Source organism: Gorilla gorilla, chromosome 2 (genome assembly GCF_029281585.2).
Source record: "Gorilla gorilla gorilla isolate KB3781 chromosome 2, NHGRI_mGorGor1-v2.1_pri, whole genome shotgun sequence".
Classification (NCBI taxonomy): Eukaryota; Metazoa; Chordata; class Mammalia; order Primates; family Hominidae; genus Gorilla; species Gorilla gorilla.
The window spans coordinates 46,723,292-46,748,823 of NC_086017.1; the positions used below are offsets into that span (position 1 = coordinate 46,723,292).

A 25,532-nucleotide genomic window follows, 5' to 3' on the forward strand; every position below is an offset into this window, starting at 1 on the left:
CCAACATTATTAAAACCATACTGAAATTAGAAGGAAACAGAGGAATATCCAATGCCACCAACATTTACAAATAAAATGGAATGCCTCACATGTGCATATAAGGTAAAACCTGGAAATTGCTTTGTTGAGATTTGAGATTGGATATTTATAGCCTTGGTCATTTTCTTAGGCCACAGGAGTGATCCTCCTGTCCAGGCCTGGAGGGCTCTTTCTGAGAGCTCCAAAGTGCAAAGTACAAGCCCTGTCCATCTGCCAGCCTCATCCCTCTCGCATCTCCATGAACTGTGAGCCCATCTGGCAGTACTAGACTCGGCCCCTTGGGAGGAGCCTAGAAAAGTCTCTTCAACAGCACTAGAGAGATTAATAGCTGATGCACTCTGGTCACCAGTGGGAGACCTTGGTAACGACCAGAGCCTATTATGAACACCAATATTTCCTCTTTCCACACGACCTGAGAGCAGGTGCAACATAAGCTATAAGTTACACGGAGCTCATTGACAGTTGGTGCTGGCCAGGATGTGCAGCAAATCTGGGGCTCATTTTGAACTACAAGTGACCACTCCAGGGAAACAGAGGCAGGCTCCCCAGGAAAAGGTGAATTACAGCATCTTCATCCCTAGGCTTGGGAGTAGTGGTGCAGTGGATGGGACTCCTGTATGTAAACTACAATACTCAGGGCAGTGAAGGCTGAGGGTGCTGAAGAGAGTAAAACTGGCCACTGTGGGAGCAGTGCACACTGTGCTGTGCCATCCACTGGGAATGACTCTGGGCAGCTGCTCTGTCCCATTCTTGAGGGTCAGAGGCTAAGCTGCTCCAGATGGGTGACAGTAGAATGCACACAAGTTTCCCTGCTGGGCCTTCCACTTTTCTGTAGGAAAACACTATTGCCAAAAGATGAGTGAGAGATTGAAGAGAATGAGCTCTCTAAATGCCCAAGGGCTGGCACACTCTGCCAGTGAGAAGAGTGTGGTAGGCTCGGAGAAAGAATTGCTGGCATTTGCTGTTGACCTTGGCGCCTGAGTCCTTAGTGGAAAGGGTGCTAGCTGGAATTGGAAATCCCAGGTCCATGTATCAGCCCTACCCCAAACCAACTATGTGACCCAGGGCAAGTTGTATCACCTGGGCCTCAGTTTCCCCACAAGTGATTTGCTAAAGTACTGAGGTGATAGCACAGAGCTTAGGGTGCTGCTAGCTCCCGTGTCAGTTTGTTCTTCCTGAAAGACTGGATTTTTGTTGCAGAGATGTGAGGAGAACAAGAGTTTTTGGCTAAGAATGGTCAGGCCAAAGTGTGTGTGTGTGTGTGTGTGTGTGTGTGTGTGTGTGTGTGTGTGTGTGTGTTGGTAGAAGGAGGGAACACCAGAGGCTTATAGGGCCCTCTCCCTTTCCCCAGCAGGCCTCAAAGAACCGAAACATCATTCTGAATGCTTAACACTGATTGCAAGGAAATGAAGTCAATGTCTAAGGCACTCAGAAAAACAGTTTCTTTACCATGATGGGTTTTTAGAAAATGAACTATCCCTGAAGATTCACTCCCGTGACTGGGGAGATAGACAGGAGGTACATAGGTGCTCATCCAGTGGCTGGATACATAGGGGTGCCTGTGAGGCAAGCTAGTGGGATGATCATGACAAAGCCCCAACTTGGGGGGACCCCCTGTGCAGAAAATGGCCCAGCAGGCCAAACTGCTGCCCTTTGAAAGGTCTGCTTACTGAGTCTTGGAACTTGGATTTCAAGATGGCTCCCTACACCCTCAGAACTGATCAACGTGGCTCACAGTGCCTAAGCAGTTTGTATAAACAATGTGGTTTATGCTGAACACTACTTTCCTTCTGAGACTCTGGAACTTTGGTATACGCTAGGCAGAAGATACTCACATGACCAGCCGCTAGTAGAAACCCTGAGCTCTGAGTCTCTGATGAGCTCCCCAGATTGGCATATTTCACCCAGCAAATTGTCACAACTCGTTGCTGGGAAATGAAGCCTATTGTGTGTGACTCTGGAAAGGAGCTCTGGAAGCTTACACCTGGTATCCCCTACACTTGACCCCATGGGCCTTTCCCTTTGCCAGTTGTGCTTGGTATGACTTTGCTATAATCAATCAGAGCCATGACTGCAACTACATGCTGAGTCCTGTGAGCCCTCTTAATGAATTACCAAGCCTGAGAGTGGTGGTCTTGGGGGATCCCAGATACACATCCCCCATCCTGGACTTCCAGGCAAGTCCAAGACACCAAAGCCACTGCTACTGAACTGGGCCCAGGATTCTGGTCATTAAGGGAAGTTACTGACTCTTCTGAATTCCATTCTTCTCTCCCAACCTCCACGCCCCTACTCTAAAGAGCTTTATGAGTTGAGGAGTCAGATTTTTGGGGGTGGATCTCTCAGGTAGTTCTACTGGACAGTGCTAATAAAGATATGACAGCAGGATCACCTGTCCCATTTCTAACCTCTTTAATTTTAAAGGGTAAGATCAAATGCTTTGCTTGCTAAGACTCAGAGCTGTCCAGCTCACCTGATGCAAGCAAACACAGGCATCCCAGCACCAAGACTGGAGGGTACGCAAAACCATGGCAACAGCTTACAGAACCACTCTGCAGCAGGCAGGAAGGGACCTTACACCACTTTCCCAAAAGGGGAAACTGAGGCCCAGCTGGGTTATGTAAATGCATTTACCACCCATGCAATACATATGTCTGTCACTACTCTTTTCTCACATTTCCATCTCTCTCCTACACCAGATCATGAGGCTCCTACGTAGTGCGGCATGAAGGTGCTCAGGGTTGAATAGACCTGACTCACCCGGCATTACACAGCCGTTAGGAACAGGAGAGGAATTTGATTCCAGGTCTCCTGCCTTCCAGGGCAATGTTCCTTGTTGGGAAAGCCCCAGTACATGGTACAGACAAAACTCCTTACTGTCCAAACCGTGCATGCTTGGGAGCATCCAGATTGGAAAGAATGTGCACGAGGTGGGCCCTCGAGAACACCAACCAGCTGGGAGTCCTGGGCTGGGCTTTTTCTCTATCCCTTGATTTCTGAATCTCTGAAGGCACAGAAAGCTTCTGTCCTGGCCAGCATCAATCAGCTGACCAGGGGGAACAAGCTCCAAGATTTACCCCCTTACTCTGAGTAGAGACTGGAAATAAAACGGCAGCATGTAAGAGAAATGCTTTAACTTTATAAAAAATGTGATAATACAGCAAGATATTGTTGGGGTTTTCTTTTTTTCTGTCAAGTAAGAAAAAAAAACACCTGGAATAAAAATTAGAAACATAATCTAAGAAAAATTGGAAACAAGCATTTCAAGGAAACAATTTGGAAAGACAAGGAAGAGAAAACAACGAGCAGCATGAGCAGCAAAAGCAGCAGCAACATGGGGGGAAAGCTGGCTCTGCTGTGAGGACAGAACAATCAAAGACCAACGTGCACTTTGCCTTCCATACCAGGCTGAGCTGAGGGGTGGGGTAAGGGTGGGCAGTAACCACCAGAGAGGCATGAAGGCTTCCCAGGTGGGATCAGCTGATGGCTGCTGGCTCACTGTGGGGAGAGGGTAGGCAATGGCCTCCTGCAAACGGGCCCAGATCCGCCCTCTTATAAGGCCTGCCAGCCAAGTGGCAGTGACGGATTTGGCTTAGCTGGCTTCCTCCTCTGTCCACTTGCTCCAACCTGCAGCTCTGCAGGTCACCGTCCCACAGTGATGAGCTCAGCAAGCAGAGACTCATCAGAACATCAGCCTAAGCTAGGGTAGCGAACTTGCCAGGGAGAACCAAGAAAACTAGATGTACAGGGCTGTGTACAAAACACTTTTTGGAATGTCTGCACCATAGCCAAGGCAGAATCAGGACCACTTTGGAGAGGCAGCTGGGAATGCTCCCAGCAACATTCCCCAGCCTTTCCCTCTAGGGAAGGGACATCCAAAGAACACTGAGTGAATTCTTGACTACATTCTGAGGTAGTCTAACTGTGACTTGGCACAGGTAGCTAAGAATGATCACAAAAAACAGAAGAAGGGAAGGCAGAAAAGTCGCCACAGAGAGAAAAGGCTAACATCTCTAACAGAAGAAGCTACACTACAAGTGGGCTCAGAGATGACCAGAATGCGTCTTGGGCTCGGGGTGGCCAGTGGCAGGGCCCACCCCTAGGCACATACAGCTCTCATAGCACACTTGATGCTGCAGCAGTGTGGCAGGAGATGAGGGAATCCACAGAGAGATTTCCTGGCCCAGAGCAGCAGCAACTGAGGTGAGGAGAGTCTGTCTTAACACCTAGTCCTCTGCTACCAACTCGTCATGATGGGGATGAGCCAGACACCCCAGGGACCATGCAGTGAGGAGTCCCAACATTCCCTTCGACTACAACTTCTCTACCTGAACTTGCTTATGGGGGAAACTAATACTGCTAGACTCAACTTGGAAACACTTTAGAGGTGAGGGAGCAATCAGATCCTAAGCCACTGAAAGAGAAGTAATGAGAACAAAAAGCAATGGTGTTGTTAGACTCCCCTATTTTTAAAATGCTAATTCACATTCTTTTTGTCTTCTGCCCCAGCACTCAGAATTCTAAGTCAGAATGGAATGTTCCGAAGGATGAGGAGGCTGCAGCTGTGTGGACATTAGTATTTTCTCTGCTTTCCACATTTCCGAGAACGCCTTCTAGGCCGAAGCTCACCAAAGTCTTCAACTTCATTTTCATAATCATCTTCCTGAACAATACCTGAAGAAAGAAGGAAGAAAGGAAGGAAGGAAGGAAGGAAGGAAGGAAGGAAGGAAGGAAGGAAGGAAGGAAGGAAGGAAAGAAGGGAGGGAGGGAAGGAAAGAAGGAAGGAAGGAAAGAAGGAAGGGAGGAAGGAAGAAAGGAAGGGCAGAATGGTGATTTTTTTTCCCAATCCACTGTAAAATATAGCATCCTAGTAAAACCTAGTGTCTCCGTAATCATTGGTTTAAATTAATGAAATAAAACTTTCTGCCAGGGTTCCAGAGAAAGAGAGATTGCCTTTGAGTACTGATGACTCCCAAAAAGAGTCAGAGTAAACACCCTTCTCCAGAATTAAGTTCCTTTATAGGCTGGTTCCTCTCGCCTTATTTTAGAGGCCTTTTAAATAACAAAGAAATCAAGCAAAAAATAAACTCAACCATACACTTGAATTGGTATACCAATTCTCTTCCCTTTGAAATACACATCACAAAATCCAAGACCCCAGAAGGGACTAAATGCTAAAGATTTTTTTATTGGCGCAGACATTTGTGCCAAGTCCCTTCAAGTTTTCCCCACCTCTGGGGTCTGGATTTTCCAGGGGCATCTGGGGTTGATGAAATACTCGGAGCAAGAAGGAATGTGGTCCTGTGGCTGGAATGGGCAAAAGAAAAAACATTCTGGATCACATATAACTTGGCAAGATCATTCTGACTGCCAGGAGAGAAAGTGCTTCATTCTACACAAACTTTTAACCCTCTGTAGGAAGAAGCATTTAAGTTTCCCCAGTGATTTTGTTTGTTTTATTCAGAAGTATATCCCCAGGCCAAGAACAACACTAATATGTACTAGAACCTCAATAACTATCCACTGACTTAAATGACTGATTGACACAGGAAAACATTTCTCAAGGGATAGCTTCGCAATGCTTTGTCCATCCTTGGGAGTCACTGCATTGAGTATGTGCAGTGACTGAGCATTATCAGTAACAGCTCATGAGCAGCAAGAGGTTTATGGCAACTAACATGTGCCCAGAATAATGGCCCTCATAATCAGATAAGAAAACTCAGATATTATGTTGCTAGTAATTTGAGTCACTGGAGGTGATGCTCCTAGACAGTGAGAGTCCACTATTGACATCACTGGGCTGCCCCACTTCAGATTCCCCCCGGGAGCCAACAGTAATAAGAACCACAGGACCCAAAGTGTTACCTGTCCCCAGAATCAAGACTCCTTACCTTCCTTCTTTAAGCGGGTCTCTGTTTTCATCAACCAGTCTCGTGCATCCCTGACTGACAGGATCAGAATGTTGACCAGCCGAGTCATCGCCTCCTCCGCTTCAGAAATCAAAGGACATGGCTCTGAGTAAAGATGCCATTGCAGGAACTAGAACACCAATTACTAGACCCAGAGTCCCCACGTCCCAAGAGCTGGTCTCTATGTTTTCCCTGAAAAGAGCCCTCCTTATGGGGTAAGGGACCCAAAGCTGCCTTCTGCTGCTACAAGCATAAACTACAACTAAAGGCTAGCCTGACACCATTACTGTCTGTCTATAGAGACTGCCACAACTGTAAACCTTTCTAAGACACTTGTGTCCAAAATGTCATTAAACCTTAAACTGGAAAGAGTATCTGAATTATGGGACATTTTAAAATATGCAATTTCACTAAGTTTATACATAACTTCTACACAGTGTTGATAAGAAGTAGCTAGTAAAAAAGCCAAGGAACTATAATCCCAGCACCTTGGGACGCCAAGGCAGGCAGATTACCTGGGGTCAGGAGTTTGAGACCAGCCTGGCCAACATGGTGAAACCACATCTTTACTAAAAATACAAAAATTAGCTGTGCATGGTGATAGGCACCTTGGGAGGCTGAGGCAGGTGAATCATTTGAACCCAGGAAGCGGAGGTTGCAGTGAGCCAAGATCACGCCACTGCACTCCGGCCTGGGCGACACAGTGAGACTCCATCTCTACTTAAAAACAAAAAACAAACAAAAAAAAAAAACGGGAAATCTGATTCTAAAATAACATAAGAATTCTATTAAAGGCTCACACTGGGTATGACTTAAAGACCCTCCTAAAAGGAAGAGACCAGCTAGACCAGCTACACACTTCCAGATCTTAGTCAGGGGATGAATGGGTCAAGAGAACCTTAAAGAGTTTTCTTAACACTTTAAACATTTTCCCTGTATCTTCTCCACAGAAGATTATTCTAGCAAGAATCATTCTGACTGCCAGGAGAGAAAGCGATTCATTCTACACAAGCTTTTAACCCTCTGTAGGAAGAGGCATGCAAGTTTCTGGAGTACCTGGGGAAACCATCCCAAGCCAAGGATAATGACAAACTTTTAACTGGGGGAGGGGTAATCCAAACAATGAGGTTTGCTATAACTTGAGAATATACATTCCTCATTTGTATTTCTTCTAAGGCCAAGATTCCACCATCCCCAAGTCAGAAGCCACTACAAGGAACTTAACCCTGAGAAATGTCCTCAGAGCCCAGGTCTCACTCCACCTGGGCCCCCATCTCTGCAGACCCTTACCGCCAGCCCAGGCCTTCCGCCTGTAGAGGTCCTCCACCATATCCGAAACCCTCTTGATGTGCTCCTGGACCTTCTGCAGCATGTGGCTGTGCTCCTTGGAGCCCACGTGACTGTGGATCCATACACTTTGCTCGATGTCCTGCACCACCAGCTTGCCTTCATCAATGGCCGGGTCCACCTTCTCGTGGAAAAATTCTGAGTATTTCTGGTAGGCCACTTGCTGCCTCTGGTGGTGTTCTAGATGGATATGCTGCTCGTAAGACTCGCTGTTCCTCTCCTGACACTCCTCCCTTTCCAGCTCAGCCCTGGAAAGGACTGCCACCTCAGAAGCTGCCCCCTCAAATGCTTTGCTGGGGCTGAAATAGTTCTCTGGGCCACGGGTAAACTTCACTCCACATAGGTCACACTGGGTCCTGTCCACGTCTGCCTTTTTGAAGTTCCCAGCCCTGGGCTCCCTGGCCTCCTCCCTGACACGCTCCATCTGGGTGCCCACTCTTCTCCTCCAACTGATGCACAGAGACACCACCAGGCATGCCCTCCTCAACTTCCGCTGTATGGAGGCCTTCCGTTGCTTTTGGGAAAGAATGGTGGCCAGGACGTGGTCTCGGTCTTCTAATGCCAGTTCATCCATCTCATCCTGGCCAAACTCACACTCAGGTTCAGCAAAGTAGTCCACGGGGTCCAAACAGAGCAGGCGGTTTAGTCTGACCTCCTCATAATAGAGGCCACGGACTATGGACCCTTTGGTGTGCACAGGGTCCCACCGCCAGTCACAGTCCATTAGGTACTCTTCATCCCGCTCAAAGAGCAGGTCCTGCAGTGCCTCAGCCACAGACTTCACATTGACTGCCACCAAGACCCGCTTCACCACCTTCAGGAGTCTCTCGGGAACCTGGCCAGGGCAGTCCATGCTCATGAGCTGCAGCCTTGACTCAATCTCCCGGAAGTGGCGATACAGGAGAGGCTTGCAGTATGGCTGCAGGATCTCCTCAGCATTCACTAGCATCACCAAGCACAGCACCAGTGTCCGCTCAGCCTCACCCGAGACCACATAGTCTATTTCACTGAAGGCATCAAGCAGGACGTTGAAGTTCACATTCTCATAGCCACATAGCACCTTGGCGAGGTAGGAGAGATGGAACCGGAAATCCTGAATGGCTCTTGTCACGTCCTTGGGTTTGTATTCCTGAATGATGGAGAACACATCCCCAAGCTCCTTGTCCTTCTTGCTAAACAGGAACTCCCAGTAGTGCAAGAGTGCAATGTAGCTCTTGGGGAGGCATAGAATGACATTCTTCCAGAGGCGGGCCAGCACCACCCCACAGTGGATGAACTGGAACTCCAGGAGGGCTACTGTGTTTCCAATGCTGGGGATGAGTGGTTCTTTGCACCTCTTGATGAGGACATTCATGAAACGGAAAAAGAGCCTCTTGTAGTCTTCTGGGTTCCTGTACACGTAGAATTGATCAATGCAATTCTCCAGAAGCCGGATGAAGCACAGGTGGGTCTTGTCCATATTTTCATCATCCCTGTTGGGTGCCAGCATGCCAAATTTCCCTTCTATTCCTTTTATCCTGCTGCCTCTCCCCCTGCCCCTTTCATCCTTTTCAGACTCTAGAGCTTTGAGTTCCCTGTTGTAGTTGTCCTCCTCCTGGTGGAGCAGCTTTTCAAACTCCTCTGGGTAGTTGGAAGAGAGAAGGAAAGCTTGCATGGCACTCAGCCACAGGTCTGTGGATTCCCGGCGGTTGCGTGCGCTTTCATTTTCAAACAGAAAGTGGATGTACTCCTTCAAAGCAAATCTGTAGAACCGGAAGGATTTGTAATTTGGTTTGAGGATTTCTTTGCATGCCATGGGGTTTTCTGACAACACTCTCTGATGGAAATGCTTAGGGAAAAGGACATCCAGAATGGACTTGCAAAGGCCATACATATCTGTAGACAAAATATAATCAATTTCTTTAAGTTCTTCTGCTAAGATTTTAGGGAATACTTTTTTGGCTTCCAAAAGCAACCCGTTGATTGCCACCAAGTTCATTTTCGACTGAACTAAACACTTGGCTTCACAACGCCGCAGAGGCCTGTGAAAATGTTCACAGTTTTCATCCTCACATTTTAAGCCTACAATAAACCTCATGCAGACTCCTCGGTAGGTCTTCCCAAGCAGGCTCCGTGTGATCTGACACAGCCTGCCCAAAAGGTGTTTGTTTAGGGCTAATTTCACTTGGTCAGTCATTATCAAAAAATGATCTTTTGTTTTCTTCTCTCTCAAGTTCAAATCCAGGTCAAAAATTATTCTTAATATGGGCCCAGGGTCATTCTGAGCTATCTGGCAATACTTGGCATCCACCTGGGAAATCCCAAAAAACTCAAAGCAAGATTTGACCATTTCCTTCTCAGCATTGTTGGTCACTCTTCTGAGAGCCCTGACCAGACTGAGGAGGATTTCCAAGCCCCCTGGAGCCAGGCCCAGAATCTTCTCAGGCTCGGCCTCACACTGGCTGGCTGCTTCGTAGAGTGCTTCCACCACTCCAGCTGAGTGGTTGAGCGTGTCAAACTTGAAGAAGGCATCCCTGAGCTTCTGAAAGTCTCTCAGGATTACCCCTTGCAGGAAGTGGGCCTCGGCAATGCCAGACAACTGGCCAGTTTGATAGCAGATATCAAGTGCTTCTCTCAGAATGTCCTTGGTGTGTTCTATGTCAGAATCCCTGGCCACATTGAGGCGGGCGGCCCCCAGCAGACATGAGGCCTGGAAGTCCTTGTCGGCAGTGAGCCTGGCAGCCTCCAGGAGGCAGCCATGTTGCTTCATCAGCAGGGCAGCCTCTTCTCTCCTACCTTCCCTGTTCAGCAGGTCTGCAGCTTCTGCTAAGCGTTTCCGAGACTTCAAGAACACCAGCTGGTCTTCTATGTCTAGCTTTGAGAGGACAGCCATCATTTCCTTCATCTTATTTGCACTCAGATACTTTGCTGCAGCTTCCAAGTAAAACTGACTGGCAGAATAGGAGAGCTTGGAAATGGGAAGGGTCTTAGTCTTTAGCATTTCTTCATACCTGCAAAGACAAAGGACACAAATGCCAACTTGCCATCACCCAATCAATGGAAAATTTCCTCCAAAATACAGTGCAGAGCAACTTAAATAAAACTCCCACATGTAGATATTACAAAATAAAACCTAAACTTGTCAAGCATTCAAGTATTTTTACAAAGGCCTTATTTTACACTGTTACCAGTATAATAATAATGAATAAATTCCTTATGCTTCAATCAGGAATTGGTGTGCTTAATTAATGAAATATAGTGGAGGTGTAACTCAAACAAGTGGGAGTGAAATCCAAAAGTCAATCTATAGGGCAAATGTTATGCATAGTCTAAATTATCCTTGAAAAACATCTCTTTGGTTCTCATAAAAGCATCATAATCATCTGGGTCTACAACTCTGTTCAGTTTGATAAAATGAGAAAGGATGACATGGGGGCTGCACATGCATCAGCAATTACACCAGTCTTCCCCTTATTACCCAACTTGTGATTCTTCTCTTTTAGCAGGTGTGCATTAGTTGGGTTCCTGTGAGATTAATGAGGCTCTGAAGGACTCCCCTTTATTCTGCTGATGGAAGTCAGAATACGTCATTATATACACACTCATAACATACTCCCATCCCCCTCAGCCCCCTCTCTTTGTGACACTGCATCAAAGCTTATAAAGAGACTGGAAAATAGAGTCCTGCTCTCAAAGAGCTGCTGACCCAGCACTGAGGCCATCGCTTAAGTGGAAAGGGAGCAATGTGGTCAAACCATGTCAGAAGCAGCAGGATAGCACCACCCAGAGCAGGCTGCCCCCAGAGAGAAGTGGGAGGAAGAGAGGGAGAAAGGGAGAGAATAAAACCACCTACTTTTCCACTGCAATAGCAGCTTCTTCAAAAAGCTCCTCTTGGCAGTACATTTTGAGTGCTAGATCAAATTCCTGAATCTGCTCAAAGCATCTGAAAGCGTCTTTGTAGCACTGGCTTCGCTTATAGAAATAGGCAGCATCTCTTATCTAGGATGGAGTAAATTTTACTTTTATTTAGAGTACTCATGATCAACTTTCTAATCTTAAACCAATACCACAAGTAATAAAGAGGATAGTCATATGTCTGCTTTCTGTTAGAATCCAGTTAAAAACCCTGTAACATAGATAATATTAGGAAAACCAATTATTTAAGGGGAGAAAAATAAAGTTAAATCCCAACCTCACAGCACACACAGAGGTAAGCCCCAGGTAGATTAAAGATCTAAATGTGGAAACTACTGTGGGAAAATATGTGAGAATATCTTTGTGACCTTGAGGTCACACTCAAGTGGAAGGAGTCTTCACGTGACTTCCAAAAATAACATAATCAACAAAACCCAAAACACAAATTTCAGGAGAAAAACTGATGGATCAAACTGATACATCAAAACTGCTCAACAAAAGACACATGAAATAAGCTAAATTTTAAAAAAATAACACCTAGATCAGTACTGTCCAATAGAAGTTTCTGTGAAGATGAAAATGTATTGTTTCTTTGCTATCCAATCTCACCACTAGTCACATCTGAATGCTGGGCCTTTAAAATGTGGGTAATGCAACCAAGGAACTGAACTTTTAAATTAATTTAATTTTAGTTATTTTAAAGTTAAAGAGTCACACATGGCTAATGGCTACCGTACTAGACTGGGCCTGTCTAGACAAAAAGAACTCTTGCAACCATAAGAAAAAGACTTTCCTCGAGACACAACAGAAAGCTAGGCAAAGGATATAAACTGGCAGTTTACAGTGGGGTAAACTTGAATGACTAACAAATAAATAAAAATGCTCAACTTTACTGACAATCAGAAGAATACAAATTAAAGCCACAGTGAAATACATCCACCAGGTTTGAAAAATTAGAAAATCACAATCTGCTGACTGTGGTCAAGAATTTGGGGAATGCAGAACCCTCATGCACAAAGTGGAATGGCTATCCCAGAAAGCGAAAGGACTGTACTTAGTGAAGTGAAGCATGTGCATACCCTAGGCCAGCAAGCCTGCTCCTGGCAATACATCTTGAAGAAGTATCTCACAGAACCCTAAAAAGACATACTGTGCCAAGGTGCTATGTGTGGGAGCCAGGAGCCAGTGGCAACCTGGAAGTGCCTCACAGGGAAATGAATTCATCAATGCAGTCAATGCCCACTCAGGAATACATGGCTGTCAGAAGCATGGCCAGACCTAACACTATATAGCAAGGGATGGAAAAGGTAAAACACAGAGAAAGATGTCTTCTAGATAAGCCTAAAGTATATATATATGTATAGAAGACACCACTATTCATTTCTCAATAATGCATGCATTTGAGCACACATAAAAATGTATTAGAATGACTACCAATGAGAAAAGAATGAGAATGGAGACTGGCTGTGAAGAAAAGGATGAACAAAATAACATGCAGTGATTGGGCCCCACACCCACCAATGGTGGGCTTGCCATGAACAGAAGAGTCTACTAGACTCTTCTTCCTATCACAGTTCCCATCCAGTTCACCAGCTAATCCTGTCTGCTCAGTTTCCCTAACATTTCCCGGATATGCCACCATCCCACCACTTCCACCACCACCATGGTAGGCCAGGCCCTATCATTTCAGCCTAAGCTGATGCTAGACTCTAACTGGCCTTTCTGCTTCAGCTCTTGCTGCCCTATAGACCTCTTCACAGAGCATCCAGATAATTAGCTTCATGTCAGTCTTCCCATCAAAGCCTTCCACTGGCTTCCCATCATGCTTGAACAAAGCCCAGTCCTTGCCACAGTCATCAAGGCCCTACTGATCTGGCCCTGCCACTTTCTCTTACTCATTTACCATTTCTTGTGGTCATCTCACCCAAACTGACTGGTAAGATTCAAACCAACCAACTTGGCAGCAGCCTTCTTCTGGATCCTCAGGATCCATCACCTGCCTTTTCCCAGTTCCCAAATGCATTCTATCCACGGGAAGAAATGTTTATGCAGGTGCCACAAGAGTGAAAGCTTTCCTTTCAGGGATTCCTGTGCCTTGCCTGCTTCTTGGCTCTAGAGAGCAGCGTTGTATCCCTGTTCCATTCCCATCTCCCACATCCTAAGAAGTCACATCCCATAATAAACATGGAACAGGGTAGGCAGCATCTGGAGGGCCTTATCCTCTTCTTCGCATTGACTTGGGGCCACACTTCAAACTTCCCAGTAGGTCCCACTCCTACCCCTCTCAATGCCCAGGGTGCTCTGAGGATCCCATGAGTCACTATATTTCACATACAGACAAGGAAACCCCCTTTCCTACTGAAAGATATTGACACCTGATAGGGGAAAATGCAATGGCCCACAGCTCCTTAAGCACAGTTTCTCCAACTACCTGTGGTAAGGGACCAAACCATTTTAAATTTCCGATCCATCACAGTTGATATGTTAAAAAATGAATTGATGGGAAGATTATCACCACTTGGATGTCAAAGCAATGCCAAATGTCAATTAAAAAATTCTGCTTACTTTTATCTTCTGTGTTAATCTTGCTGCAGACAAATAATAGTTTGTAGCCTGCTGACCACTCTGTGAGTAGCTATATTCCAGACTAGCAGCTCTGTCCAGCAGAGCTTTCTGCAATGATGGAAATGTTCTGTTAACAATGAGCACTTGCCATTGTGGCTAGTAAGATTGAGGATGTGAATTTTTAATATTATTATATTTTAATTAATTTAAATTGTAAATTAAATAGCTACATGTGACTGCTGAATTGGATAGTGCAGATCTAGAGTGATTACTAGGAACACAGCTGAGGAACCTCCATCTAAATGCCAGGCCACTCAGCCAAGGTGACTGAAGACTAGGAACACAGAGAAAGAAAAGTGGTATTCTAAAACCCTTCTGCCCTTTGGCTTGAGCATTTGGCTTCCCTGTGGTTAATATTAGGCCCTGAATATTAACACAGACATTAACACACAAACACACACACACACGCACATGCATACTGTCTTCAGAGCCTCCTCAAAGTTTGCCCAAGTAGTGAAAGTAGGCTTCCCTTAGAGTCACAGGGCCAGTGTCTCCCTCCTTGGAAGACTGCAGCCTCTTCCTGCTATGAGTAGAGGTCGAGCCTACCCCTCAATCTGCTCAAGTGAAGCCCAGTTTTCCCTGGAGCAGCAGCGGACTAGGAGCCATACCTTTCCCAGCCTCTCGCACAGCTGGGCAGAGAGCTGGAACTCCTTGGCATAGCTCAGACACTTAAGGGACAGTGTTGGCTCTTTGCACTCCAAATAGGTCTTAGCCAATTCCAAATATTCCAACTGCTTTTCCCTAGGGGAAGGAAAACAAAATAATATTTCCATGGAACATTGACCCTACACCAATATTTAACCTGCTACTCCCATCGAAGCAAACCAGAAGTGATTCCAAGACTCTTACTTGGGGCTGACTTTCTTGGATTTCATGCTCAGGGCAGTGTCATGGGCCAGGGCCAACTTCTCCTTCTCAAATGCACCTCCTTTCTGGTAACACTTGGCTGCAACCTGGAATAGGCAAAAAGTTTTATTCCCAGCAAGGTAATGGAGGTAACAGACAGAACAACAGTTAAAGCATGCATTATAAGTTTGTACTGACAAAACATGAAGTCTTGCTCCAGCCCAATCTGAGAAGGAGGAGCAGGAAGGTGCAGATATTCTAAAGAAAGTAGTCTTGGAGGATAAAACCCAACAGTATTCACACTCAATGGTATCTTTTGGAAGCACCCATCGAAAAGGTACAGAATACGTATTTTTTCAAGCTACCATAGTAACACCCTTATTTAATCTTCCAACAGCCACAGCAATAAGTATCATCCTTCTCATTGTATATAGTTGCTACTTCAGGTCAGAGCCATGGAGCAACTGGCCCAAAGTTACCCAGTGGCTCTTCTGGGCTTTGACCCAGTTGGTGAGTACAACAGCTACTTTGCAGTGTTGGCAGAACAGCTGGAGTACACATACTGGAGGTAGAAATGGGGATAGAGATGGTATCACAACACATCCAGATCCCTGGGGCATGCAGATCTGTTACCAAATCCTCTGACTATAAGGTAGGCAAACAAATGTCACAGAGGAGTCAGGCTTCACTCTGATCTTTGCCAGCAGAAAGCTGCTTTTCTAAAACAGGGGTGCTGATGCTATGTCTCAAAGCACACAATACATGGGCAGGAAGTTCACATTCTGCCCAGCATGTACACATTAGGTCTCAGTGTGGGCAAGGGAGGGACTAAGTGGCACATGCTGATAAGGTGGACAGGATGACCACTCTCCCCTTCATGCTATCTGTGTGGGTCTCCTTTCATTCCCGTGACCTGTGCCATTTCCTTCCCATTGCAGGGCTTTTGCACACACTGTTCCTTCTAACTGAAATGCTCTTCGGTCCTTTCCCTGTCTTGTTAACTTCATTCATTCTACAGGTTTCAGTTCAAGGCTATGTTCCTCAAAGAAGGGTTCCCACGACTCTATTTCCAGGACAGTTGGTTCTGGGAGCAGCTGGTCTCTCATCTGTGACACCTGCAACAGCTGGAGCTGTGCATTGGTCTATGTGCCTGTTTTGCTTACCATCAGATTCCTGGGATCTAAATATAATGCTTGGCCCATAGCTGCTGAAGACTAGGAACATAGAGAAAGAAAAGGGGCATTCTAAAAACCCTTTTTGTTGAATGAATGAATCTTCTGTGGTGGTTCTGAAACATTTATTGACATGCAGCCAAAAACTCAATAAACCACCTGAGTCCTGAAGTCCTTTAGCAGGGTCAAAATAAAGTCAGGTGAAGAGAAGGCTTTTTATAACATTCTCATCTGGGCCGGTTCCCCTAAAAAGATTTTAGATTCAAATATTCAAAAGGTATTTTTAAAGCGATAAATAATTGGATATCCATGGGCAACACATATGGGTAACAGCAAGAGTGTTCTGAAGGGAATAAAGGGTAAGATTTTATATAGTTTTCCAATTTCAGACCCATACCTGCTGCCCATATTATCCCTCCCTTCCCTCCCTAACACCCAACCCCTGCCCCACCAAAAAAAAAAAAAAATTCTTGGTTTCATAACAGCCAAACATTCAGTATTTCTTTCCAATTCTAACAAGGATGGGCAGTGAAGAAAATTGTGAGGCTTGGTCAACTTCTGCAGCTAAATACTACATACTTAGTAAAATACTTTCCAGACCTACCCAAACCTACAATAGCATAAATTGTACTTTTCACCCCATATAATACATTGCCAGGGTGGCCACAGTTCTTTACTCCTCCCTGTATCTGTCCACACCCCCTTACAGTGTAACTTTCCAGCTTCTCCCATCAAGAGTGCTGCCTATTTACCCTCCCGTCCGATCTAGGCTGAGACTTGCTTTGGCAACAGAATTCAGCAGAAGTGGCACTGGGCCAGTTCCAAAGCCAGGCCTCAAGGGGTCTTGTGTGCTTCTGTTCACGTTCTTTGAACCCTGCTCAGGCATCATGTGAACAAACCCAGACTAGCCTGCTGGAGGAGGAAAGAAATGTGATCCAGGAACCACAGTCACCCCTGTCCCCCCGTCCCCTGAGCCAAGAGCCAGCCAACCCCCAGAAGCAGACATGCCCAGCTGACTGCAGACACATGAGGTGCTCAGCTGAGCATAGAACCACTCAGCTGAACTCAGCACTGCCAATCCATAGAACTGTGAGCCACATAAATGACTTGTGTTAAGCCACTATGTTTCAGGATTGTTATGCAGCAAGAAGTAACTGATAAATCCCAGATGTAAGTTATATGCTACAGACTTAAAGCAATTTCCCTCTAACAATAGACAAAACTCTTCGAAGAACTGGAGCTGAGAAATCATTGGAAATTCCTTCTCCAGGCATGTCAGATCACAGATACCTCACACTGTGGCTTCCGTTAAGTCCTGAACTTGTGATTTCATTGTCCTCATCACTTCCCAGAACCTTTACTCAGGCCCAACGCCATGAAATTCCAATGAGAAGAAGGATCATTAGACAAGCAGGACAAGCCCTCCATAGAAAACACTGTTTCAAAACATTTGTTCCAAAGCGGCAAGAGAAAGTGCAGATACTTTTCCTGTAACATTTGAGGAGCTGGAGCCTTCTAATATGAACACTGGGGTGTAGAAAGAAAGATGGTGATCTTTCCAAAACCCAGATCCAGCTGTTGTTTCAGAAAACATCATCTGCAGCTGCATGCATGGGGAACTCCAGGTGCCTGGGGTAGAGAAATCTTAGGGAAATGTGCATTTGGTATGGTCATGCCTGTGGTGTCAGACACTGCTATTAGTTACCCACAGCAGTTCCTCCTCTCTTTCTTGCCTTTTGGCAGAACTTACCGCCCACAAAAGGTTAAAACTGCCAGATGGGATTGCTCTCCCAGACTCTCTTGCAGCTAGGAAGGTGTATGTGACCTAGTACTGACCAATGAGATATAGAAGGAAGACCACCGAGGACTTCATGATAAAAAAAATAGAGAGATCAATGAGAAGAAAGCGCCTGCACTTCATTCCTGCTTGGAATGCTGCTGAGGGAACGGAGCACTTGGAACTGCCACAGCAGCCATTAGGCAACCAATGAAAGGGAACATCTCAGACAAGCTGCAGATGACACAGGGAAGAGACGGAATGAGACTGGGCCCATGTTGACTTTGTTGAACTGCAGAACCAACCCTAAGACCTGACTTGTTGTTATTAGATTAAAGCAAAAAAAAAAAGCACTCTTTTAGTAGGGTGTTTAAAACTTGCAGGTGAAGTCATCACCACTATTTCAAGGGAGACACACATCCCAGCCATGGTGCCCCACCCAAAACCCTGTGATGTGCAGGAATGCTGACTTTGGGAAAAGCAACGTGGCTCTTTAACCTGGTTTCAAAATTTAAAGAGGTCTGCTACAGAGATAACACTTCCTGGAAGAAAACTGCTCAGGACCACTAACACGGCCTGTAACTGGAAATTGGTCAGTGCAGTGTAATAAAAAAGCTTAACCTACCTTCACCAGACTCAGATTGGCAATGAAATCTGTTTGATCAATTTGAAAAAAATCAAATGAGAGATCAATCTTTTACTGCTTTAAAATGCAGTATGATGATAGCAAAGCTTTTAGGCATAGAGTACAGGAGGGAAAGAAAATATATACAAGGATTCCTTGGTGGGGCAAAGGCCATAGCCCTTCATGATCTATCAGCACATGCTGGCACTCGGCCAAAATGAAGAGTTGTCATGCCTGCACTGACCAGAAAAGGAGCAGGACAGGAAGCTCTCCTCATCTTGAGGTGACCTGATGTTTCAGAACACGTGGCACAAGCACCATTACCCTCATCCTTTCCTGGTGACAAACACCATGATGCGAAACCTGCCTGTGAGGTCTGACGAGGGCACCAGTGATAAGGACCCCTCCTAGTCCAACCCCTTACCTTCCAGCACTGGTGCTTGGCGTAGTAATCTCCCTGTGCAATCCACTCCGCAGGAGTTGAGGTCTTAACGAACATGCTATCATCAAAGTCTAAAATGAGAAAGAAAAGTGTGTTTGCTTCTCTGGGCTTTCTTTCACTTAAAACTGTTGTTACGGGCTGAGTTGCGTCTCCTCCGCCAGCCATCAAATTCACTTGTTAAAGTCCTAACTCCCGGTACCTCAGAATGTGGCTGCATTTGGAGAGAGATAGGGCCTTTAAAGAGGTGACTAGGTTAAAATGAGGCCATTAGGATGGCCCCTCATCCAATCTCACTGGTATCCTTAGAAGAAATTAGAACACGGGGTGACCCCAGGGGCAAGAGAGCAGAGAGGAAAGACCACGTGAGGACACAGAGTGGCTGGCTGCAAACCAAGGAGAGAGGCCTCAGAAGAAACCAACCCTGCCAACACCTTGATCTTGGACTTCTAGCCTTCAGAACTGTGAGAAAATACATCTCTGTTGTTTAGGCCATCTAGTCTGTAGTATTCTGTTATGGCAGTCAGAGCAGACTGACCTGTGTTGTCTTTCTGGTATTCATGTAAGACATATTTTAACTTACCAAACCACATTTGTGAGGTTATTGAAAGGAGGAGGTAGAGGGGAGAAAGGATGTGGTTTGGTTTTTAAGTTTTGGTCTACTTTCCTTTTCTATGGCTACAAATCAGAAGACAGAAATTAAAAATTCCTCCTTGAAAACCCAAAGTCAAGTGGCTCTTAGCAAGCTCCCAGGCCAGGGCTTCAGCAAGAAAAAAAAGGTGAAAAATTTTACACTATTTCCAAATGTGCAAACTTTGCCCTCATCACAATAAGTAATCTGACACATTCCTATTGGTGGACAGAGACCATTGTCACCACCTGCTGTCCATCCCTTCTGTTATCCTCACTAGCCTGCTGGTGACTATTTCAGCACCGCACCCCACCCCCACCCTGCCACCTGCATCCCCCAGAGTATCACTAGACAATGGGTGACAATCCCTGCAGGTTCTGAGCCACAGCTTCATGAAACACACAAAATATAGTGAATACCAGGGTAATACTGGCAGACAAATCAGAGCTGAAGGAATCAGAGACACCTAGGCCAATGGATATCAACAGGGGAGTGAGGCAGACAGGCCAGATTTGTTTAGAAGGTGCAAAAACACGTTAAGCATCACAACCTGATCCCTCCCTGCTCGCCCTCTGCTGGTGCTGTGTAGCAGTACAGTGATGACTTAGCATCTTGTTCTGACTCCGTATGTGCTGCTATGAGTGCCCCTGTGACATTTAATTCCCACGGCAAAACCCCATCCCTATTATCTCAGAATAGGGCCAGTGAACTCTGCAGATGCCATGTGAAAGAAATACAAATTACATAATCACCATACTGAATCCAAACACAATGGGAACAGATGCTTTAGAAGACTTTACTATGTACAACTTAAAATTTGTAATTAAGACTGCACTTTTTCTTGCATTCTTAATGCTACCAAAACATAAAATAAATTGTGATCTGTTTTCATTTTGAATTTTTAAATTTAAAAAAGTCACTTAGCTTCTATGATCTTTGGTTTTTTAGTTTTTTTTTGTTTTTTTGTTTTTTGTTTTAAGATGGAGTCTTGCTCTATCACCCAGGCTGGAGTGCAGTGGCACAATCTTGGGTTACTGCAACCTCCACCTCCCAGGTTCAAGCAATTCTCCTGCCTCAGTCTCCTGAGTAGCTGGGACTACAGGCATGCACCACCACACCGGGCTAATTTTTGTATTTTTAGTAGAGATGGGGTTTCACCATGTTGGTCAGGCTGGTCTCCAACTCCTGACATCAGGTGATCCGCCCACCTTGGCCCCTCAAAGTGCTGGGATTACAGGCATGAGCCACCGTGCCCAGCCATATGATCTCTTATAGTGGATGCCAGAACATACTTGGGGAATAAAGGGGGATGAGCTGCAGGAAAGATTGAGAATGCCCATGCTAGGCCAATCCAATCATTTTCCTTTGGGAGAGAAGGTGGGACCTGAACAAGGTCATGTCATTACACAGGTAGAAAGTTTTTATGAGAAGCTATGTTTTGTTTTTTAACTCCTAGCCTTTGACTTTTCCCATCACAATAGTCAAGTCTTAGGATAAGAAATCTAATCCTAGTCGCCAACCAAGCCATCAGTAATAACCAGAAATAGCCTCCAAACTGGCTGAGGAATGCTCAGGACAAACCTCTCTCCAGCAGCCAAACTCTGATCCTTGCTCTACCCTTATAGAAATGAACAACAGCCTTGAGGAGACGACTTGACAACTAACCCTCAAGAAAGACAACAATTTTCTCCTTCCTAAAGGGCTGATTATTTCTCTTCTCAGTTATCGTATCAGAAGAACTTCACTTCGTTAGGTAGCCTTTGCAAATTATGAAAAAAAAATACACAATTAAAAAAAAACCTGCAAATAGCACAGAGATAAGAAGGTGAAAAGTAAAAAGTGTCCATATCTACTCGACAACCCCATACCCACCAATCCTAGCACAAGAAGTAATCACTATAAACAGTTTTGCAACAGAAATAATAGGTGTATACATGAATTTATATGCATGCTATCTCTCCAAACTCTTGCTATTTAAACCCTTGTTACCCATAATCAGGAACTGAATACAGATAAGTTTTCTGATTGATTCCTTACTATCTGAACTATCGGTTCTTACTATCTGAACTAAGAGTTCTTACTGTCTGGACTCTTAGTTTCCTTGTTTTGTGAAATTCGGAAACCAAACAGATTCAGACAACCTGTTAACTCAGTAGCTGAACCCTCACAAACCCAGTTCTTGTTAAACAAACTCAGGAAATGAATTGGGTTTGATGGTTAAAGACACTTCAATAGGTATTTGTATATATACACATACATACATACACATGCATAAACATTCTATTATGATATATACTGATATGCATAAATGGTTTTTATATTTGCATAATATAAAGTTACTTATAAATTATATCATTCTACCCATACTGTTTTAAATTTATCTTTTGCCCAATACATCTGGAACATCTTTCCTTAGCAGTAAATGACAATCCACATCCTTTTTCTCTTATATGGTTGCATAGTAGTCCCCTGAAAGAAATGAATTTAGCCTTTCCCTCATTGGTGGACTCTTAGATTGTTTTTAGTTTCTTGTAATTACAAACAGGGTTGTGATGAGCATACTTGTGCAGGTATCTTTGAGATTTTGAACACAAATATCTCAGATATATCCCTACAAGTGGAACTGTTGGGTCAAAGTATGTACCATCTTTATTTTGATAGATACTGTCAATCAGCTGTACAAACACTCATAGCACTTTGTATTCTCCCAAAAGGGCCTATTTCCTCTAGCCCTGTCCATAATCCCCACTTTTAAAGGCCAAATAAAAGATCTTCCCTGAAGGAGTTAACCTTCCCAATCCCACTACAGCTACACTTTCCCATGCACCTTGGCAAATGAGTAACAACTTCCATTTCTCAGAAGATTGCGGAAAAGAAAGAAAGCACTTTCAAAATACTACACCTTTTATTCCTGACCATAAGAACAGTTGAGAGAAACATGATTCCTCCATCAGTTAAGAGTATTTTAACAGGATCTTACCTTTATTTTCATCTGTCTTTACAACTTGGACAAAATCTCTTCTAATGAAATATTTGAATGCGGGAGCCCGTTTCTCTCGGTTTTCATCAAAGATCCAGAGGTTGACCCGAGCCCGTGTGATGGCGGTGTACAGCTGCTTCAGCTCTCCATTGAGGAGCTAAAGATAACATTGAGGACAAAGACGATGAGCCATTTATCTATAGCTACAATGTGACACACTTCAATGGGCTTACTCTAATTTTGGAAAAACACAAAAACTAAATTTTAGAGAAGCATAGCACAGCTGAGAACAGGATACCAGGAGCTCACTGTGGCCACAGCACAGGTAAGTGAGGCTCCAGTGAGGCTATGAGAAACTCCACCTCTTTCCCACCTAAGCAGGAAGTGAGCATGCCATCTGTATAGGATGACCTTTGAATCAGCCATAATTTTTTTTTCCTGTTTCTGCTATAATTATTTTAAGAGTTAATTCTGAAGTAATTATAGACTCACTGAAAGTTACAGTGGAAGATTCACTGGAAGAGTACAGACAGACCCCGTGTACTCAGTTTATCCCAAAGATTACATCTTACACAATTGCTGTGATTTATTTTTAAAAATTAAACCAGTCATACACTTTTACTATAACTATCGCTAGTACTGAATTACTCCAAACCTACCTTACGATTGCATCAAAATTTCTGAACAAAGCTGAGTTCCAGAGGTGAACTAGAAAGGACAACCCTTCTCCTTCCGTTTTCAGACAGTGTCCACCCATCAAGCCCAGTTCTCTACTAAAAAAAATGGAATTTACCAAAACTGAGATCCCTGCCCCTTCCTTTCTTATCCTCAGTTCCCCATTGCTGAGGAAAACCAGCCAAGTGCAAGCTCCATTTTTCCTCTCATCTTCTCTTCCAAGCCTTTTTCACTACTTCCATGTCAAGTACATGTGTTGACAAACGGCAGAAATTCACCTTGTACATTTCTGGATTCACCATGAGAGATCGACCCTGAGAAGAGCTTGGTTTGTCCAGCGGTACTTCAACCAACGGCCGGTTTTCCTCTCTGGAGTCAGTTGATGTAGGTGTGAATGAGGAAATGATCTTCCATTCCTTATAAGCCTGAACAACAACAAAAAAGTGAAGACCAACAGAATATGCTTTTGAACTACGCATACAGCCTCCCTGAGCTTCATGGAAAATTAAGCCTCATCGGGGGACCAGGCCTTCAACCCCAACTTTGAGAAAGATCCATCCTGTGATCTTAGAATGGACAGGAGGGAGATTAACTTGCACAAGCAGAGATCAGGGAAGTTGTGAAAATTCCCCACACACTAGACCAAGAAGCTAAGAAGCCAGGCACACATGACCACTTCCATGGAAGAATGCTAAGGGCTCAGGGAGTTATTCTCATTGAAAGAATTTCTACAATCAGTATGGACAGGGGAATCCCCACCCCTTCTCAAAACATGGTTAAGAGATGCACATAGGGTCAGCCGTTAAGACACATGTGGCAGAATTTTCTAACTAAATTATTTAACCGAGGATGAAGAAAATCCAGTGCTATGGTGTGCAAGGTAGACTCTGAGGTCAGACAGAACAAATTTGTATCACAGTTCTTCCATTTATTAATTATGCAACCTCGAACACATTGTTTATTCTCCTGCTCTATAAAATGAGAATAATAATACTCAACTTTGTTGGGAAAATAAAAACAGATAATCAGTGTCAAATGTCTAGTACAATGTTTAATAGTTGACATTTTACCCATTTTTTTCCTTTACCCAAACCCCAAAACCAAAGTGACTACAAACACCAGGGGTTGCTAAATTTTTTCTTTAAAGTGTCAAATAATAAATATTGTTATCATTGCGGGTCACATGATCTCTCTTTGCAACTACTCAACTCTGTCATTTTGGTGCTAAACCAGCCACAGTCAACAAGTAAATGAATGAGTGTGTCATGTTCCAACAAAACTTTATTTGGGAACACTGAATCAAATTTAATATAATTTTTATATGCCATAAAATATTATTCTCCTTTGGGTTTTTCTTCTGGCCATTTAAAAATGTGAAAATCCTTCTTGGCCCACATGCCATAAAAAACCTCCGGTAGTCTGGATTTGGCCAACAGGCTGTAGTTTACAGACCCCAGTAAAACTGAAGTGCCCAGATTACATGCAGAATTTAGAATTCAAAATTCTTAAGAAACTTCATATTTCATACTTTCCTGTGTCTTGTGAGAGTAGCTCTCCTAGCCTTTACTTTTCTTTTTATAAAATGGTGCTACTTGCCATCTATGTAACTTTTAAAGCATGCTGAAAAGGTGAAGTGGATAGAGTTTACTACCTGCCTTAAGTTACTCCATCACTTGAACTATGTAGACAAGGTTAAATGCCTTAAACACTGTCTATTAAATAGGAATGGTTATGCTACTAATCAATTATAGTACTAATCACCATGTTTTGAAATCATGAAATCACTTAGGTAGTTGGAAGGTTTAAAACAATCTTCAGGACATATTTGTGACTGTCCTCTTTGTGAAGCTATGCAGACAACAAAATTGTTTACCAAGGAAAGTAGGCAGAAGACACAAGTGCTTGACATTTGAGAGGATCCTCCTGGCAGGTAGCATGAGATACGGACTGGCTAATATTGAAAGGGCTAAGGAAGAACAGTGTATTTTAAAACAGCTGTAAGAGAAGCAAAAGCTGCTCAGATGGCACATGAATGGCCTGTTTCATGAATCAAACATATTTTATTTCCAAGGTGGGGCCTTTTAGGAGTGCGCTTATGTACTTGTAGCAAGGATACAGGCCTACAGCATTTGGGGGAATAAAAGCAGGAAAATTTAAAGTCTTCCAGTTTCTTTTCTTGGTACCATCAATTGTGAAGGAAAAGGCTTAGATTTTACTAGCAATCCTACCTTTGAGGGGTCTATTCTCTAGGTCAATTAGACAACCCATAAAGGTTGTAGTTTTCACAGTCCCTTCTGTCCCACTGCCATGAGTATGAAAGAAAGGAGGTCCCACTGGGGCAAGGTATAAATGGCAGTTACCCTTCTAAGTCCCCACAGAAGGATAGCTTGAGGGTGACTGGAAGAATGACTTCCTCTTCCCCAAAAAGAATGCAACATCCTACAAAAAGCTTTGGGGTAGCCTTTCTGTGTCCCTTTCACATCTCAAGAGATGGCTCTGGTGACCATGTGGTTCAACAGGTAACAATAAACCCTCCAGAGAGAAGAATCACAAACCAGGCCAACAAGCCCCAT

The 25,532-nt window shown here is 44.3% G+C and overlaps 1 protein-coding gene across 3 annotated transcripts in view; it reads right to left on the reverse strand.

Moving 5' to 3' along the window:
- Nucleotides 1-3,158: 3,158 nt before the first annotated feature.
- Nucleotides 3,159-25,532, reverse strand: part of TRANK1 (tetratricopeptide repeat and ankyrin repeat containing 1) — a 119,257-nt gene continuing 96,883 nt past the window's right edge. For all 3 annotated transcript variants that reach the window (XM_055381224.2, XM_019024287.4, XM_063703690.1), the window contains exons 16-24: nucleotides 23,238-23,384; nucleotides 22,285-22,441; nucleotides 18,659-18,747; nucleotides 14,664-14,767; nucleotides 14,423-14,555; nucleotides 11,128-11,273; nucleotides 7,239-10,285; nucleotides 5,931-6,029; nucleotides 3,159-4,713 (exon numbers count right to left, since the gene is read on the reverse strand). In XM_055381224.2, coding sequence (XP_055237199.2) covers nucleotides 4,613-4,713; nucleotides 5,931-6,029; nucleotides 7,239-10,285; nucleotides 11,128-11,273; nucleotides 14,423-14,555; nucleotides 14,664-14,767; nucleotides 18,659-18,747; nucleotides 22,285-22,441; nucleotides 23,238-23,384 — 4,023 coding nt within the window. In that variant the 3' untranslated portion in view covers nucleotides 3,159-4,612. The remainder of the gene's footprint in view (nucleotides 4,714-5,930; nucleotides 6,030-7,238; nucleotides 10,286-11,127; nucleotides 11,274-14,422; nucleotides 14,556-14,663; nucleotides 14,768-18,658; nucleotides 18,748-22,284; nucleotides 22,442-23,237; nucleotides 23,385-25,532) is intronic.